Source organism: Colius striatus, chromosome 5, assembly GCF_028858725.1.
Source record: "Colius striatus isolate bColStr4 chromosome 5, bColStr4.1.hap1, whole genome shotgun sequence".
In the NCBI taxonomy this organism is placed as follows: domain Eukaryota; kingdom Metazoa; phylum Chordata; class Aves; order Coliiformes; family Coliidae; genus Colius; species Colius striatus.
Genome location: NC_084763.1, coordinates 23,751,180 through 23,769,616, shown reverse-complemented (window position 1 = coordinate 23,769,616; position 18,437 = coordinate 23,751,180). Strand labels below are relative to the sequence as shown.

Genomic DNA, 18,437 nt, shown 5'->3' with positions numbered 1-18,437 from the left:
TGACACGAAGGTGCAGACAGCGGGCAGGCACGTGGGGGGCGGCAGCCAATGGCTGCGGCGCCTGCGGGACTTTCCCGGCTCCTGCCGCTGATAGATCGCCGCGTCCGGGGCATTTAAACGCCGAGCGCTCCGACGGCGCGGCACGGCACGGCGCGGCACCGTGGGGCAGGGCGGCGGCGGCCCCCCGGGGCGGGCGGGGGGCAGGGTGGGCTGGGCCGGGCCGAGCCATCACCGCCAGGGTCCCGCCCGCGGGCTGAGAGATGGGAAGGCAGGAGAGACACAGACATTGCGCCGGTCCCGCGGAGCCCACCGGCCGTCCCCTCCAGGGTGAGTGATGCTGCAGCGAGGGTGCTACGGTGCTTTCCCTGCTGTCGGCTCTGTCAGATCGGCGCTGGGCACCGCCGCCGTCCCCCTCCTCGCCACTGGAGCGGGAGGGAGCGCGGCTGGGTCCGTGGTAGGGGAGCGGGCAGCAGGGGCAGCGCTGAGTATCAGATCTGGTAAGAGGACGATGGAACCCGGGATGCGGTTGGGGACTGGTATGGGGACGGGAATGGGGACAGTGATGGGGTTGAGGATAAGGCAGAGAACAGAGATAGGGCAGAGGCTGGGACAGGGATGGGATGGGATGGGATGGGATGGGATGGGATGGGATGGGATGGGGCCGAGGGATCTCGCGGCTGCTGCCCCGCCGCAGTCCCAGCGCGACGCGACGCCAAGAGTTAAAGGGGCTTGTCCAGCCGCATCACCAGGCGACCGCGGACATTAGCATGGAAATGAGCCGCTTTTGGGACTGACGACCATTGTGTTCTCCCAGGCCCACCAGCCTCCCTGTGCCCGCGTCCTTCCTCCCCCTGTCCCTCCACCGGGCTCACCCGCCCCAGCCCAGGGCTGGGATAGGGGAGGAGGAGCAGGGGGAAGGAGGCTGGATGATTGGGCGGGGACCCGCGGGTTCCACAGCCCATCTGCTGGGTCCCCGCAGTGTCCATGTCTCCCTGGGACCGGGCGGGGGAAAGGCTGCCCGGGGGTGCCGTCGGTCGCAGCCCGGCGTCCTGGGAAGGTGTCTCGGGGCAGGGGCAGAGGAGCGGCGGGAGGCGGGCAGGGCCCTCCTCCCGGGCCTCTTTGTCCCTGCTCTCTGCCACCCAGGCCGGCAATGGCGGCAGGCGGCAGATGGCCAGTGGCGCAGGCAGCCCCAGGACCCTTGGGAACCGCTCTGAGCATCGACTAAAACCTACCCCTCCTCAGCCCCGCAGAAAATTTTTTTAAAAAGTCCGTGGCCAGAGAAGGAGGGAGGGCGGTGGGATGTGGGTTGCCACCCCATTTTCAGCTTCCGTATGCGGAAAAGGAACGGGGAGGTAAAGGCAAGGCATTCGTCCATCCCCGTCACCAAGCCGTCTCCAGGAAGAAGGGATGGCACCAGCACGCTTCCTGAGAAACGTTAACCTCGGGGATAGCTGGATGGAAAGTCACGTGCCTTGCCCTGAGCCCCAGGAGGGGCTGCCCCCCCTATTTCTGCTAGTGCATTTCCAGTCGATGCCTACGCCCCTATGTTCTCACGCTCGGTTCTTGCTTGTTTTGAAATCCGAAAGCCTCTTCTATCCCGCCACCTCTCCCTACTCTTAAGCACACACAAACCCTCAAGCTCCTCCCTCCCACATGAACTACAACATCCTCTCCTAGGTGCAAAGCTCTCACACTACTGTTAGGTCAGCCTTTATCCCATGCCACCAGAACCGAAGGCCTGCTCTCTTCACCACGTGTCTATCCGTAGAGCCTCAGCATTTCTATTTGTTCTCATTTATTATGCAAGCACGGATGGTTAAGGGCCCTCTGGAAAGGTTCCTTTTCTCCAAGTTGGGGGTGAAGTGGGGGGGCGGGATGGAGGACAAGAGCAACAACGCTGCAGAGGCATTTATGGCGTTATACTGCACTGTTTTTGGCTGTGGTTACAGCTGTAAATACATTTATTTAATTCTTCTAAACCGGTTGTGATAAATATTGCACATGGCAGAGAAAAAAAGGCAGACTGCCGGGACTGTGTGCTAATAAAAGGGATGGCATTTTTTCAGTGCTTTTCCCCCAGCCAAGGAGGGGGGGAAAAAAGGGGGGGGGGGAGGTATCTTTTACTATAAATAGATCAGTTTTACCCATAAATTCTATCCTATCACAGCACCTCTCTTACAATCTCCAGCATCCTGAAAATCTTTTTTCCCCTCTCTTTTTGGTGCCATTGTCTCTTTTGTTGCATTGTTTCTCTGGCAGGGCCTTGGGGGTTTACTGTCTGCACTGTGCGTGGGGAAAAGGGCCAGAGAGAGGGGAACCTCCTCGCACCCGCTCCGCGGCCCGGCGAGGGGGAACTACCGCCCCTTCCCTCTGTCCGCAGGTCGACCCGGTCCCTCCGCTTCCCTCGCGCCCCCTGCTCCGCATTTCCTGCCCCGAGATTGGGGCCGAGGGGGCAATCCCGTTGCTTGAGGCTTTTCCGTGAGACAGTGTCCCCGCTGTCCCCCTCAGGGCTCACCGGGAGACTCGGAGGCGACTCCTACTCGCTGTATCCCCTCGTTTATTTAAATGGAGTTTCCGATAAGTTTAAATCTTGTAGCGTTTGTGGGGATTTGGTTATTGTTTGGGGTTGGGATTTTTTTTTTCTCCTTTAAGCGTTATCAGCATCCAGAAATCTGGGCATAAAAGAATCCCTAGCCCGTACGTCCACGTTGCGGTCCAGTTTAGCCGCAGAGGAGTTAAAATGTCGGTGAGGCTGCTTGCTTTTGCCAGGAACAGGGCTGGAGCAGAGAGAAGCAGCAGGGCCGAGGTTTCGCCCCGTCCGCAGCTCAGCCAAGCTGTTATTTTAAAAGAGCAATAAAAATGAATTATGACTAAACGCCTTCTCACTTAATGGTTTTAGACGGGGATCCCCAGCCCCGGCAAATACGTAAGAGGATTTTTATTTGTGCATGTGTTCCTGCAATTGATCTCTTTGATGACATTCTCATTCATAGAAAGAGTTTGATTTATGACTTTCGGAAGAATTGCGTTCAGCCCTTCCAGCTATAACCCACGCATCCCAGCTCCACAACGTGTTGCAGGGCTGGGAGACAACACTCCTCGCATGGTCGGGCATCAGAGCCCCCTCCAAAATACCCAACTTAAGCCTCACTCACCTGTGTAATGTAACCACACGCACACACGCACCCACATGCACTCTCACACGCAGCCACATGCACACAGGAGGCTGCGATCGCATCCGCCCGGCATTCACTGGCCCCGGGCCGGCAGAGCCTCCCCGGCATCTGTTGCTTGGCTTTAGCCCAAAGAACGGGGCTCACTCTCCTCTTCGGGGTCCAGCAACGCCGTTAGCTGGATAGTAGGCGATTTGGTGGAGATCCCTGAAAACCCATCTTTGCTGCCACCAGCACAGAGTGGGGATCCCCGAGGAAATCTTAACTTTAAAGTCAGAGTTTCCCCTTTTCGTTATCAGTCCTTCTCCTCACAAGAAGGTTTAAACAGAAAAATAGGTTCTGGTGTGCACCCACACCACCCCTCAAAAGGACCGAGTGGAAAGGCCGATTGCTCCTTAAATGTTTTCCCCTCCGTGTTCCTGTCACCCTTTTGACTTTACAGGCACTAACTGCTCAATTTCCTCTCTTTTTTAGGGCTGGTCTCTTGGACTGCTCAGTGCTTGAGGAGGGATCAAGCTTATTCTCTGTGAGCTCTGATATTTTTAAAGATATACTTCCTGAAATAGCTTGCTGGCCGCTAAGCACTACTTTCTGGGGAAAAAAACAAAAACTACAACCGAGATTATTTTTAAAAAAAAAAATCACTAAAAACCAAAAAAAAAGCCTTTCGTGTATGTAACGGGCTAGTTTCTGCAGGAGACGGTTATCCTACTGAGCCTCTCTTATGTTTTGCCTGTAATAGTTGAAGTGTTCGTTCATGCTTTTGTTACAGCTCAGCATTTTCAAGCTTTGTATCCTCAGGGAGTGAAGATGCTACATTTATACATTAAAAAGAAGAGGTCTCCATCAAAGCTGTGAATGGTTTTAGTTTCTTTGGTTTTTTATTGGGCTTTTTTTGTCCTTGTGAGAGCTCTTGCAATAAAGAATTTGAACGTGTTTTTCCTCTCTAATAAATGACTACATTGCCAAAAAAGGGAGAGCTCATAGTCAGAATGTTGGATTGTGATTATTAGTAAATTCAGAGTAGAAGGGAGGGGGAGAAATACCCATCGTGTTACTAGTCTTGAAAGAAGAGAGAAATAGAGAGGGAGAAAGAGAAGGGAAAAAAAAGAGGAAGCTCCTTGTAGCAAACAAGAATTTATTCTACCAAAAATACTTATGACAACGCATCCTAATGCAATACAAAAATAAAAAGAAAGTGAAGATACAATCCTATATGATCACTTTCTTACAGACCTCATATATTGCTTTCATAGAAGGACCTAGAATGTGGCTAGGTTAAAATTGAACACAACTAAAACTTTGTAAGAAACGGCAAAATGGTACAGCAGAGGGAGGTAATAAACAGAAAATACTGACCAGGAAAAGGGAGGGAAAAAAATAAAATTAATTCACGGGAACAATAAAAGAAGGAGGAGGAGGAGGAGGAAGCAGGACGCTTGGAGAGGACGTCTTTAATTTCTTAGTAATTCAGATGCTGCAAGTCAATTGTAGTGAGTGTGTCTGTAAAAAAGTCAAAACTGTCAGCAGAAATATCTACGGGACTGTCCAGAGATCCTGGCAAACTGGGGGAAACTGCATCTGAAAGCTGTAAGCAGGAATCTGTGGAGAAAACGTTGAAGTCCTGTAAAGAAGGGACGTCTAGGGCCTCAGGACTGTCATTGTTCAGGCCAGCTGCACAGTTCTGGGCCATTGTTGAGAGGCAGTTTTGAACAGTGGGTGACTGATGTTGAAAATGTTTCAGATTTTTCTCATTGCTCGTTAAAGGCGAAACGGGGAAAGTTTGGGACTCGCCATTGTGCACATTCTGTGCCTGCTGCTGGGAGAGGGCATTCTGCTGGAAAGCGTAGCCTTCCCGCTCCAAGAGCGCTCCAGAGACGTTGCTGAGGGCTTGCTCGAAGAGGGATTTCTCCTCCTCCTCCTCCTCTGCCGTTTTCTCGGGGTCCTCTAGGCTCTTAAATTTGCCATCGCCGTTTTGGTTCTCCTTGCACTGGGTCTGTCTCTTGTGCTTCATCCTCCTGTTCTGGAACCAGACTTTGACTTGTCTCTCAGTTAGATCCAGCAAGGCTGCAATCTCAACCCTCCTTGGTCTACAGAGATACTTGTTGAAATGAAATTCTTTCTCTAGCTCCAAAAGCTGTGTGTTGGTGTAAGCCGTCCTCAGCCGCCTAGATCCGCCGCTACCGCTATCGGGGATTTCAAGGGGGTCTGTTAAAAAAAAGAAAGAAAAGAAAAAAAAAAAAAAAAGAAAGAAAAAGAAAACCACCACCACCACACGCACCCCAAAGCAACACCGCCAGAACAGCGAAAGCAAAAACACACGCACGCACACACAAAACAGATAAATGCACGGATTGAATTTCAGCACATCGCATCCCGGGGGGGGGGGGGGGGGGGGGGCGGGGGGGGAGTTGCTCTCTCTGCACGTATGTGTTTATATCTATATGTCCATATAGCATAAAATAGCAACTGCAACAAAATGGCCGCCTTTGGATGCAGTAAACCCATTGTGTTGCACTGCTGAGCGCCCGGTGCTGCGTGCCTCTCGGCCACCTCCGCCAAATTACCGCCTCCAGCTCCCCAACCTCCCCACACCAGAGCAAACTTTATATTAGCCATACCGCAATTTATAATTAATGCATCAGCTGCTTAGCTGAGCGGGAGCAATCTATCACTCTTCATTACTGTCAAATATCCCAACTCTAGGACGGCAAGACAAGAGAGGTCAGCTCCAACTCAAATAAATCATCCCACATTAAGCAAGTTTGGGGAAAGTTTGGGTTTCCAGAGAGTCCCGCCAGCTCCGTCCACCCCGCCCGCCCGCCCCTCCGCCTCGTGCCCCCGCGAAGCTGGAGGGATGCGGGAAGCCAAAAAAAGCGGCCCGGCGGGGCCGGCGATGAGTCTTTGGACTGACCTTTGTGGCTGAGGCAGGCAGGTCCGGCGGCTGAGGCGGAGGCCGAGGCGGGCGGCAGCGCGGATCGCTTGGACGCCTTTTTCTCTTTCATCCAGGGGTACTCCGGGGGCGGCGGGGCGCCGGCGGGGCCCGGGCTGCCGCTGCGGCCACGGGGGCTCGCCTTGGGGCGACCGCCGCCGCTGTGGCGAGGGTGGCTGCCGGGGTTCAGGCTGGGGATGGTCTGCTCGAAAGGAGGAGGAATCAGTGTCGAGTGTGAAAGCGTCGAGTTCTTGATTGATGAACTTTGAAATGTATCACCGACAGGGGGAAAAGATGTCAGGCACTCAGCAAGCGATGGCTGGCTATTGATAAAACCGATCTCTCGCTCAAAAGCGAAATTCATGGCCTTCAACTGGCAGCCCCCGCGGAGAAAAAGTTCCCTCGGATTCAGGGGGCTCGGGGGGGGAAGGCCCAGGAAAAAGGAGCGAGAGGAGAAAAAAATATAGCATAGAAGATCGCTGGTGGGGTGTTTTTTTTCTAATTCACTGATTACAGCCGTATGGGGACCGTGCTACTATTAAACTATTGAATTCATGGAGACAAGGTTGAAATTGGACCGAATTGGCTGTCACATGATTGCCTCTGCCCAATGACAATTTGGGCTTTAATCAAAAGAAGCCACTGTCTGTTTGATTGATCCAAAAAAGTCGGGAAGGAACGCCTCATTGGGGGCCAGAAAGGCTTTATTTACACTTTTTTTAAAGAGGGAAATGATATCTCGAGTATCTATCCCCTTGGCGTCCTACTCTGAAATGATCGTGGGGGGGAGAGAGGGTGCGTGTGCGTGGATATGTTTGCGTGAGAGGCTGCGAGTGTATGTGTGTGTGTGTGTGTGCGTGTGCGAGTGTGTGTGTGTGGCTGCTTGTCCTGCAGCCTGCTGCCTCCCTCGCCTCCACCCGCACACTCTTCTCTCATTGTTTGGGACTGTCAGGAAAACGCTTTGCACCTCACAAATCATTTAAGCACCTCAATCTGACGCCTTGAGTCATTAACAAAGTAATCCATTAATCTTCAAAGTTTTGACACCGCCAGGCCCCCGCATAAGAAGTTGCACCCAGGCAGGAGTCAGAAGCAGAGGGTCTTGATTTTTTCCTAGGAATAGCACTTCCTCTAAAACTAGTTTCTCCTTCCGACTCAGCCTCGACGGGCTCCTTTTACATTTTTTTCTTGATTAATTCTATTTTTTCATTTTATTTTTCCCTGTTTCCTTTTTTCCCCCCTTTTTTCCCCCCCTTTTTTTGGCGTCTATCTGATGTACAGTACGGAGAACAATTGGCCACCGGTGCCGAGCCATTGTTTGACAGGATCTTCCTCAGCAACCTTGCTTCTAGGGGAAGAGTCACATAGGCAACAGCCCTTGTGCTTCATGACTTCCCTCTCCAGTTGACTTCCCGGGATTGGACCGTAAAATATAACCCTAGGAGTACCTCTCTGGGCGAGCCAAATAGCGAAGCTGCAAACGCGTCTGGCTGTTGCCTCTTTAAAAAAAAAAAAAAAATCCTGTACCTTAGCTTGCAAACGATACTCCCGTCTGCTGGCATAATTTGCTTAATAACCGTAGTAGGCTGTGTCTGGTGAGTATTTTCGATTACCAGGAAATATATGGGCTGGTAGCGGGTTTGGTTTCACGGGGCCGGGCAGAGTGAAAATTCTGCGAGGTTACTACTTGAGAGACAGCACTCGCCTCCGACGCTTGGGTCTCGCCGCCGCCGTCTCCAGTCACCCCTGCTAGGGTGAGGCAAGTCCTGAATTTGGATTCTTTGGACACAATTCTCCAACCAGACTGAGGCGAGAGAGACAGCGATGACGATGATGACCACTATCGCCAACTGGACGAATCCTATGATCAGAGCCGCCCCGGGCAGCCCTGACGAGGCTCGCCTTCCCGCGGAGGCCGGGGTGCCCTGGGGGCTGGGGTGCGCCGGGGCCGGGGGAGCAAGGAGCTTCCGAGCTACCCTCCGCGTCCTCAAGGAGCCAGGGACCATCGCCAGCGCGATGCCGTGCCTTTTCGCTCTATTTTCGCAGTTGCCAAAAAGGGGTCTGCAAGCGTCTTCGGAATCAAAAAAAAAGAAAGAAAAAGACAAAAAGAAAAAAATGTAAAAAGGGGGATGAGGGGTGGGGAGAGTCACACAAACCCCAAGCAGCCAGAGCATCAGGCTGAGACCAGACTGGAAGAAGTGCATTTTAAAAATCAGTTTTAAGTTAATGTACCCACAAGATGTAGCATATCCGCGAAGGCATTGGAGAGAGGGGGAGGGGAGGGGCTGGGAGGCTTTAAATGGGCTTTTTGGTGGTCACTTGTTTAAATAAAATATAGAACGAGACTTGTCATTTAATCCCTCAAAAGGGATGCCTTACAAATATCGATGCTGTTGGAAAATGCAAGGGGTTTAATTTTCTTGCTTTTAGTCCAAACAAAGCTCTGATGGTGTCTGCGCGCGATCAATCTTGGCCGCCAAAAGGTTTGACAGCTACTGGCCCTTAAGAACACATTTAAAGCTTCTTGCTCTTTCCAAGATCAAATGTGGCCGAGAAAAGAGGCAGAGCAAGAAACTCAAGTAAACAAGGAAAAAAGCTGCTTTTAAAATACCCTGGTAGAGGACTGGACTGTTTGTGGGAAAAGTCCGTTTTCATTTTGCTCCTCAGTGCCTACCTTGGGGTTGGGCTTTTCTTTTTCTTTTTTCCCCTCTGGAAAATATTGGAATTAACAACAGGATGACAATTAAAAAAAAAAAAAAGAGAGAGAGAGAGAGAGTTTCGGAGTTTAACCAGGCTTTGTGAGTAAAACCTGTGTGGGTGTCTCTATTCTGCACATTTGTTTCTTGTGGTCAGTCTAATACAAAAACCACCTGGAACAAAACCTTTGGAAATAAAACGCGAAATTCTTGGGCAAATCAATTACTTCTGCCCCCAGAGGGATCTTTACATCGGGTGAATCTTAAATGCAAAAATACAGATTCTTATTTGCAACCTACAGGCTCCGAAGAAGGGGTTATGTACGGTTTCTGGAAAGAAGAGGACAAAATCGCCTCTGTTCTTCTTTCTTCGGAGTGGGAGGGGAGTGGAACACCAAATTTCTTCTCTTTGAACATTTTCCTCAATATAATTCCTGGTGCCCAAGGAACCTCACAGTAAGCATCACCGGCTGTACCGTTACCTTTTGTTGTATCTAACCTAGCCGATCCGAGGGGTGGGGGGGGCGGCGTGTGGTTTGTACGGGCGCTCCCTTGAAACGCGAAATGTCTTGCAGTGCTGCAAAAAATGCTTCCTTCGCCTACAAAATAACAATCAGTCGTTGGTCCGTATTGCGTTATAACCACGTTGCAGTGAAAAATATCAGACTACATAACCTTTTCCTTCCACGGTTACATGTCTATATATACAATAAACAGCTCGGTATAAATATATTCGTAATCCCTTTCTTTGACGGAGCATGCTTTATCTAGTTATGCAGAAAAGCTCTATATGGATTCATGGATGCATGACAATGTTTCAGCATCAGGCAAGGATGGTTCCGGGAACAAGATAAAGCCCAAAGATTAATAATATTTCAGCATGAGACCAAAATGGCGACATTTTTTTCTGCGCTCTAAAAGATACAGATGGTGAACAGCATGCATTATTATCGACACAGCATAGGAATATGTCTTTGGAAACGTGCAGTGGTATATTTTAGCTAGTCTATTAAGGTCTATTTTGATTTATCTTTCAAGGTTCAATCTAAAAATTACGGACATTTCGCCTGAATGGAAGAAAAATCGTATTTAACCACACGCTTAGCGGGTTTCTGCCTTCCGGCTCGAGTCAATTCGGAGCGGAGACCCCGGTGGGTGCACGTTTGAGCCCGAATTCGGAGCGGAGACCCCGGTGGGTGCACGTTTGAGCCCGGGACAGTCACCCTCCTGCATCACTATGTGTCCCCCCACTCCCCCCTCCCGCCCAACAACACACACACACACACACACACACAAACACACACACACACACACAGACACACACAGACACACACAGACACACAACTCCACATCCCCGCGGGACGAGAAGGAACACGAGGCTCCCTTCCCCCACAGCTTTAGGCTGTGGTAGAGAGGGAAGGCTGCTCGGTAAAACCAAACAAACAAAAACCCCAAATAAAATTATTAATTGTAATTTAGGGGGGAAAAAACATCCACGTCTTTGAGGAAAAGGGAAAAAACGGAGACGGGGGTGACGAGTGGAAGGAGCCGCTTCCGGAGGCAGCAGTGCTCGGTATCCACCCTCCGGCAGCACGCGGGGTTTGGCCAGCGGCCTGCTCCCGCATCCGTGCTCCCAGGTGCCGGCGGGGTTCCGCCGCCACCCGCCGTGCTGTACCCTCCCGTCCCGGCGGGCCCACCCGGGGACGAGGCGGCCCCCCGCGCCCGCGCCCACGCGGGGCTTTATCCTCAGCTCAGCTCCAGACACATACATGTGCTTCAGACATACACACGCACACCCCTCGGCAGGCCTTCCCGGGAGGCGAGTGACGCTCCTCGACCTGCTCGCCCGTCGGTCCACCTCCGGAGCTCCGGTGCGGAGCCAGGCGGGCGGAGGGGAGAGGGATCCGCGCCAGGCGGGCACCGCTCAGCGGGCGCAGGAAGAGGCGGCCGCCACCGCGGGCCCTTAAACCCCGTTCGGGAGACAACAACAACAACAACAACCACCGAACAGGGAAAAACAAAAAAGAAAACCCCAAAAATCCCCCTCGCTGCCTACGAAACGCTGAAAAGGCATCGCAGGGCCCTCGAGTGGGGGAGTGGATCCTCGTGTTAGTTTACAGACGAGTTTCTCAGCTCCCTCACGTCATGAAGGGTTCTCCCTTCCCTAGCGCTCCGAAGAACATATCCTTAACTCTTTATTATTCAGAATAAAAACTTTATTTTTTTTCAATTCAGAACGTGAGCAGCAAGGAATGTATAACTTTCAAAACAAATCTAGCCTTTTCAGCCTCACACACTTTCTGCCTAGCTGGATGTTACAAGCATAAAGTATTCAAACCGTGATTTTTTTTCCCAGATTTTATTGCATCGTCATCATAATCGTTATCACCATTTTTAGTAAAAGGAGATATAGTTCCCTTTCAAATTATATTTCCTACGTGTGCCGATATGCTATCTAAACATATGGCCAGGTAAATGCTTCCTGAATATTCAGGGTACAGATTTTTTTTATATATATATAAATATGAACAAATGGGGATAAATAAAACTTTAAACACTTAGATTATTCAATGTTTGCAAAAAAAGAAAAAAATAAATAAATCTGAATGTTCACCAGCATACACACACTGAAAGACTTACACGTATTAATAATTGTCCAGGGAGTCCCTGTCCAAGCGCTTTTGATGTCTTTCTCGGTATTTAAAAGAAGTGCAATAAAAAAAATTGCTTCCCCGTGGGATCAATCATGTACGAACAAATTCACATTTAAGAATGCCTTTTATAGAAAATTTGTTCATATACCCTGTTTTGATAAAAGTGTAGAAGGTAAAGTATAAAGCCTTTGCATACTCCCAAAGTGAGACACAAGGCTACAGTTCAAGAAGATAAATATCCACTAATGAAACTATAGAGCAATTCAAGCAACAAATATTGCTACGTCACATAAACTAGAAAACGCTTTTACCAAAGGAAACAAAAAACCAAAAACAAACAAAAGAAACAAGAAGGGGAGACGGGTGCACAGGGGGAGAGGGAAGGAGAGAGAGAGGGGAAGGGGTAAGTACTTTCCAAAAGTCAGGGCCTTGATGTTCCACTTAGTGACTCCTGTCTCTTACAGATGAGTGAGTTTGGGCGCTTCCTGAATTCTTCCCTGAGAAGGATGGTGAGCAGTAAGGTCTGTGTATGTTGGGTGTGGATCACAAGGTCCGTGGTGGTGATTGTTGGCTATTGGCCCAGGCCCGCTGTAGTCCATGTTCGCAGAAGGATGAGGGAGATGGGTTAGACCGAAGATGGAAGGCCCAGAATTGGTCATGGTCTCCACGTAGTTGCCCCCTACATAGACGGGGCTTCCCTGTATATGTGGATTCCCATAACCGTTGCCTTGAAGAGGATGAGTATCGTACTCAGGTGTCACAGCTGCCGTCCCCGTGTACCTCTTTTGAGGAGGTGGGCAATTATTAAGAGGAGCAGTATACGATGCAGGGATGCCATAGGTGTTTTGATGAGGCTTGTTAAATGGCGGAGGTGACTGGGGCTCATAGGGAACACTGTTTACTAAAGAATGCATAGAGTTTAGATAGCCCCCGGCAGCTGGAGGGACGGGGCTTCTGCTTGGGGACTGTCCTCCTGAAGAGGTCATCATGCCCTTGCCCTTTTGATCCTTTTTGTATTTCATTCTGCGATTTTGAAACCAGATTTTGATCTGTCTTTCTGTGAGATTGAGCAAATTGGCCATCTCTACCCTTCGTGGCCTGCAAAGGTACCTATTGAAGTGGAACTCCTTTTCCAGTTCTACCAGCTGGGCACTTGTGTAAGCTGTACGGGCTCTCTTAGAGGAGGCTTGCCCCGGGGGGCTTTTATCACCAGCACAACTCTCACCTATGTAAATCACACAAAGAACACAATCAGCATGGCAAATCCCAACACACATCACAACCAGAAACAATGGCCAGCACCACCAGCACCTGAAGATCTCATCACCAACACTCTTCAATGAGACCGATGCCCGCATTTGCAACGACTGCTTGCCCATGGTATGAGCTCAGTCGTGCCAAGCTGCTAGCCTCAACAGATTTTCTTCATCTCATTAGTGTCACTGTATGACTATACTTGCTTCCTCAAAAAATTATAGCATACAATATATGTTCAGCTTTGCACAAAGGAGTAAGAAAGGTCCAGGAAAACACAGTGCGGCTTAGAAGCTCTGAAAGTCAACCTATGGCTAATGTAGTAGGATCAGGGTCTTCAAGAACTAGCTGTTCTCCATTTCCATACAGACCTGTAGCCCTCACTTTCTGAAAACCTTGATACATGCTCATGAGGTAGAGAAGACTGAAAGTGAGGCATCCACAATATGACATCATAGCATATGAACATAGAATTGACGGTATAGTGTTTCTATCATGTCTAGCACTAGCGTAAACATATGGTAGTGATTAGGAAGTATAACACATGTAAGAAGAACATATGGTGGCTAGGCTTGCATACAGGCATACAGGCATCTTTAAATGTTACTGCATTTTCATAAAATAAATACATGGCGTGGAAGGCTGTAAACAGCAATGTCACCAGGGCTTTAAAAAGCAGACTGGCAAAGACATTTGCTAAGGTTTTGGACTCTATTTCTGAGGCATATTTAAGAGAAAAAGAGGAAGAGATTAATATAAGTCCCGTTCACAGGCACTGGAGCTAGTGTTGGTGTTATTGATTTGGGTTTCCTCGAGTAATAAAAGCTTTAAAACACACTTCCATCCCTCAAGTAATACTTTATGGGCTGAAGTTTATGGTACTCCAGAGGGATTTTTGTTTACCTGGCTTGTAACTTTGCCAATCAGCTTGTTAAAATAGGAAGAGGTTCTGACTGCATGCAGCGCATTGATCCTGCCTGCACATGATTATGAGCTATTTTATTCCTGTGACACTTGGGCAGAGATAGGTCAGTCTTATTAATCTAACAGCACAGTGCCAACAAAGTAGTCGGGACAGGACCCTGGCTTAAGGCCTGGGCTCCTCCACATTGATATGATTTACTGGAGGAGGGATTACCTAGGAAATGTGAGAGATGCACAAGTGGTTGAGCCACTAGGAAGTAAAATCACTTTGAACCCATCTTGCAAAGTTGGGAAAGTTTTGCAGGAGGTGGATTGTTCACTGGTGGATTGTTCCTTTTTTGAGTGGTGGCAATCCCTTTCCAAAAGCTTAAGCGAGGTCAACTCTGGAAGGAAAAAAGCACTCTCCCTCACCTCCCCTCCCCAAAGTGAAGGTGGGCAGGGCTGCCCCCCTCCCCACCAGACGCATGGTCAGCCCAGGTGTACCCAGGGAGAAGCAGGGGAGTGTATTTCATACCTGAACTGGAACTGCTATTTTTCTGCTTTGTGTTTTGTCGAGACTCTTTCATCCATGGGAATATCTGTTTGGACATGGTGGGTGAGTTAAGAGCTGGGCTTTTGGTGGGGTTGGCTGGGGCAGGGTTGTTGCTGGCATTTTGAGATGGTGATGTGGAGGACGGAGGTGGAGGTTGTGCCTGCTGGGCTGGAGGTGGCTGCGGTGGGGCCTGCGGATCAGGTGGCTGGAGAGGCTGGCTGGGGAGAGTCCTCATGCAACTCTCACTGATGTCATTAGCCTTGTGGTGGGACACAGAGCTGCCCGGGGACTGGAGGGAGCACGCAGGGCGGTGGTACTCAGTTTCTGCAAGTGATGAAGATGGAGGATATTGCTGCTGACTCGCATTATAAGTGAAACCATTTGCTCCTTGGTAGGGGTAGGCACCATAGATTGCAGAGCTGTCGTAGTAGGTCGCTTTTTGCATTTCGTTGTTTCCCAATATTTATTTCGCAAACTGACAGGGTCTTGACACCCTTGGAGAATAACATTGGCACCCCTCTGTCACGTGGCACTCCTCCTCCAATGGCCGCTCCGGGCAGACCTGGGGTGTGGGGAGAGCAGAGCAGGGTGAAGAAATGGTACAAATCCATCTTACTTTCAATAGCTAAGTGACATGAAAGCCATAAAAGAAAAAGTGGTCAGCAATATTTAGCAGCATGACTTGGCCTCAGGCACAGAGCATTTCGATATAAAAGCTGCCTGGATTTACTGGCAGCTACAAATATGCACTTTCCTGCACCGGGACAGGGGCTTTCTAGGGTTTTTTTTTTTCTTCTTCCTTTCTTCTTCAGAAACAGAGTAGGGCACCACAACGCAAGTGGTGGAATGGGGGGATGAGATGGTGATCTTTTACTGCTGAGAGGCTGTTTTAATTCCAGTCTCTGTGATAAGGGTAATTGAGGAATCGGTAATACGAAGGGGCTGGGCTGTTTCTTCATTACAGAATTAATTCTAGGATTAAACCCCTTCTGTAACCGGCGTCATTTTATTTTTAGCCTTTCTCTACAGGTTACGGATCTCCATATAACTTCAAAGAAATACATGAGATTGTTCCTGTCCAAGTGTGTCAGGAGGTGGGAGCAGGGTGGAAAGGTTTTCTAGCCAGGAATATTTATGCACCCCAGTCTCAAGCGATGGATTTTGGCTCGTTTATGAAGTGCTTGATAGGAAAATAAACAAAGCCAGCACCTTCTCCCCTCCGCACTCGTATATCACCCCGAACCGCCCTGGTCACGCACCCCGCCGCCCGCCGCGGCTCCCGCTTGGCCCCGAGGCGGAGCTGGGACCGACCCACGCAGCCCCACGCAGCCCCCCCGCCAGCTGCCCACTCATCAGAGGGTCTGGAGCTTCAGCTGCACCCGCCCCACTCGAAGCCCCTTCAGCGGGGCCAGCGGGGGCAAGTTGGGCGCTCCAGAGGCTACTGCTTTGGGGTTTTTTTTTTCAGCAGTTACTCTCCAGACACTAACTTTTCGTGGAATCAGCCAGATCCTACCTGTTAGAACATGATGGATTGGGGGAAAAAAACACACCAGGAACCTGAAAAACCAGCGTTCATCTCCATGACCACGGCTTGAACTTTCGTTCCAACTTAGCGATAATAGGTTCTGTCTTGGAAACTGCTATGTAATTTGATGTATGAGGGTCACTTGACTGGGGAGAGGGTGGACACAAACCCAGAGAATGCTTCTCCTGCCCGGGCAAATCCCTTTCTCTCCTCTTTCTATCCCCCCCCCCCCCCCCCCCCCCTTCGCCCCGGCTTTTGTCCCACGTCCATCTTTCTTTCAGGGTTATTTTTTTCCCCCTCCAGATTAAACCCTACTGGTCACCTGCTTGAAAATAACCAGTTACAGGATCACCCGTGTTAAGGAGAGAGGAGACCTGTGCGTAATATCTGATATAGGAGCCGTTTCCACACGCACTCATATTGTTCTCAGAAATTAAAGTGTATTTCTCACCTTCCCCCTACCCTCTTGTCAACAAACAACCACACCTATTCGGATCAGAAGAGCCCTCTTTTTTTTGCCACTTTACCTCTACTTAAGCAGCTGGATATTTTCCCCCAAAACATCTAACGAGAACAAATGCTTAGGGGCGAAAAGCCTTACACCGACACAAGCACCAAACGAGCTCATTCTACGCCTTTCAAGTTATACAAGTTCTTAGAAAACAGTATTCCCTTTGTTAGACCGTAACGAAATAAGGTAACACACCTACAGCAGGGCGGCTGCCCTGTTATTGCACTAATCAAGCTCTGTGGATGCTATTAAGCTAATAAGCTGATGGAGATCTGAGGTGCGCACACCAGTTCCAGCTCCTCACCTCTCCTTCCTGATGCTATCGAGGCCTGGTGTGATTTTTCACAATTCTTTTGAAAGAGAGAATATAGACACCACGACCGGAGGAGGTAGAGGAAACAATGAGCCAATGGTGATTTTAGAGAGACATCCGCCGTTCATGATCGCGACATCAAATATTTCGGTGTGCCCTGGCAGCTGGGCAGCTCGCTGGCGCGGGCGGGCCAGACTGAGCGGGCTGCGCCTGCAGACAACTGGCAACTTTGCTCAGAAGGCAAAATATTATTGAAGCTTCGGCCGTCTGCCAGCAAGGGGGAAAGCAAACAAATAACAATAATTAAAAAAAAAAAAAACCCAAAAGAAATCTGCCCCCGCCTTTGCTTCGCTAAGTTAATCACTTCCTACAAAGTTATAGAGAAGCAGGGGTAACCTGAGGAGCTTTCCTAGGGAAAGCAGGAATAGCGGGATTAGGAGCGACAATGATCACGATAATAACAGAGACTTAATGGGAGGGAAAGGAGGCCTGGAGAAAATTTGCCACCCCAGTCGGTGTCTGAGATGGAAAGAGCTCTCCTCTTTCCCGCCTGACAAAAGGCCAAGTTTCACAAACACAGATGGGCCCCCAATTTTTCCAGCACCCATTTAGTCGACTCCGTCTCAATTTGTGCAGTACACTTCTCTACCCCTTACCAACTTCTCTCCTCCCACCCAGACAGCCCAGAGACAGCAGATGAAAGCTGCCTGGGGGAGCCAAGTCCCCTCTGTTCCCCACACTCCCCACTTCAGCTCTTCCTTACCCTCTCCTTCCCTCCACCTCCTCCCTTTCCCATCACACCAGATCTTTGCCCTCTAAGTCCCAGACGACCCCCAAACTCTGACTCTAGGACGAAAAACCAGGCAGCCCCCCTGAAAGATTTCCTGAAAGATAAAGACAAAGTTGAGAGAAGGGGCGGGAAGGGGGGGGGGGGGGGAAGAAAGGAGAAAGAGCTGCCTGAACACGAAGTGTAAGGGTATCAGTCACTGCCTGGAAGGAAGCCCCAGCTTGTGAACTCTTCTTGAACCGACATTTAAGTCTACGGTCATAAATCACTGGGACATAAACTCCGCCATTCACGACTGATAGCAGCGTATTTGTGGCCTGCTTACCTTAACTTCTGACGACTGAGGCGGAAGCCAGCATGCTCGCTCTCGCGCTCTCTCTATTTTTTTTTTTTTGGTAGGCGACACAAGCCAGGGAGCAGGGACTGTCTGCCACAGCCCGGTCCCTGCGGCTGCGGGGTGGGCACCGGCTCAGCTCCTCCGCACTCGGCACCCCCCGACCGGGAGGAGCGAACCCTGCCCCGCACGGGATGGGAACGGTTGCTCCGGACACTCGACTCGCCCGCTCCCCTCCCCCTTTGGGCTGCCCACCCTGCCCCGAGCCTGTTCCTGGCGTGCCGGGTTCGCCCTACGCAGGGCACGGAGGATGGGGATTTTCCCCAGGGCTGCTCTGGGAAGGGAATGAGAGAAAGAAAAGGAGAAACGGGGCTGAGGGGAGGGGGGGGGGGGGGGGGGGAGGGAAAGAAAAAGAAAAAAACAAATCGGGAAAAGCAAAAGGAAGGAAGAAAGAAAGGCGTCCGCCTGGGGAAGCCTGGGGCAGCGTGGGGGCTGGGGAGGGAGCGGAGGAGCGCGGCAGTGAAGGAGTGCGGCCCCCCCGCACCAGGCGTCACCAAAGTCCAGGAAAATTATGCTAATGAAGACAAACGGCGCTCACAAAGGGTCGCTCTCACCAGCCTCCGGGGGTGCTGCTGGGGGGGCTCGGGCTTATCCCTCTTACCAGTGGGCTTAGGGGCTGCGGAATAGCTCCTCTGCCGCTCCCCGCCGCCAGGAGCCCCGCAAAGCCCCGTCTGAGTCCCGAGGAGGGGGAGCAAAGCCCGGAGACACGGGGTTGGGTCCGAAGAGCCAACCGAAGCCCACT

The 18,437-nt window shown here is 50.6% G+C and overlaps 2 protein-coding genes and 1 long non-coding RNA gene across 10 annotated transcripts in view; 1 reads left to right on the top strand and 2 right to left on the bottom strand.

Annotated features, from left to right (window-relative positions):
* The first annotated feature begins 175 nt into the window (after positions 1-175).
* On the top strand, positions 176-4,024 carry LOC133625495 (uncharacterized). Its single transcript, XR_009818788.1, has 2 exons — positions 176-327; positions 3,648-4,024. It is a non-coding gene; the product is annotated as an uncharacterized LOC133625495 (long non-coding RNA).
* A 176-nt stretch (positions 4,025-4,200) lies between these two features.
* Positions 4,201-7,338, bottom strand: HOXA2 (homeobox A2). Its single transcript, XM_061997131.1, has 2 exons — positions 6,088-7,338; positions 4,201-5,381 (listed from the first exon to the last, which is right to left on the bottom strand). The coding sequence occupies exons 1-2, from the start codon at positions 6,467-6,469 to the stop codon at positions 4,636-4,638; spliced, it is 1,128 nt and encodes a 375-aa protein (XP_061853115.1). The 5' UTR covers positions 6,470-7,338; the 3' UTR covers positions 4,201-4,635.
* Positions 7,339-11,058: 3,720 nt separating this feature from the next.
* Positions 11,059-18,437, bottom strand: part of HOXA3 (homeobox A3) — a 45,190-nt gene continuing 37,811 nt past the window's right edge. For all 8 annotated transcript variants that reach the window (XM_061996628.1, XM_061996625.1, XM_061996630.1 and 5 more), the window contains 2 exons: positions 14,148-14,727; positions 11,059-12,680 (listed from right to left, as the gene is read on the bottom strand). In XM_061996628.1, coding sequence (XP_061852612.1) covers positions 11,914-12,680; positions 14,148-14,610 — 1,230 coding nt within the window. In that variant the 5' untranslated portion in view covers positions 14,611-14,727 and the 3' untranslated portion in view covers positions 11,059-11,913. The remainder of the gene's footprint in view (positions 12,681-14,147; positions 14,728-18,437) is intronic.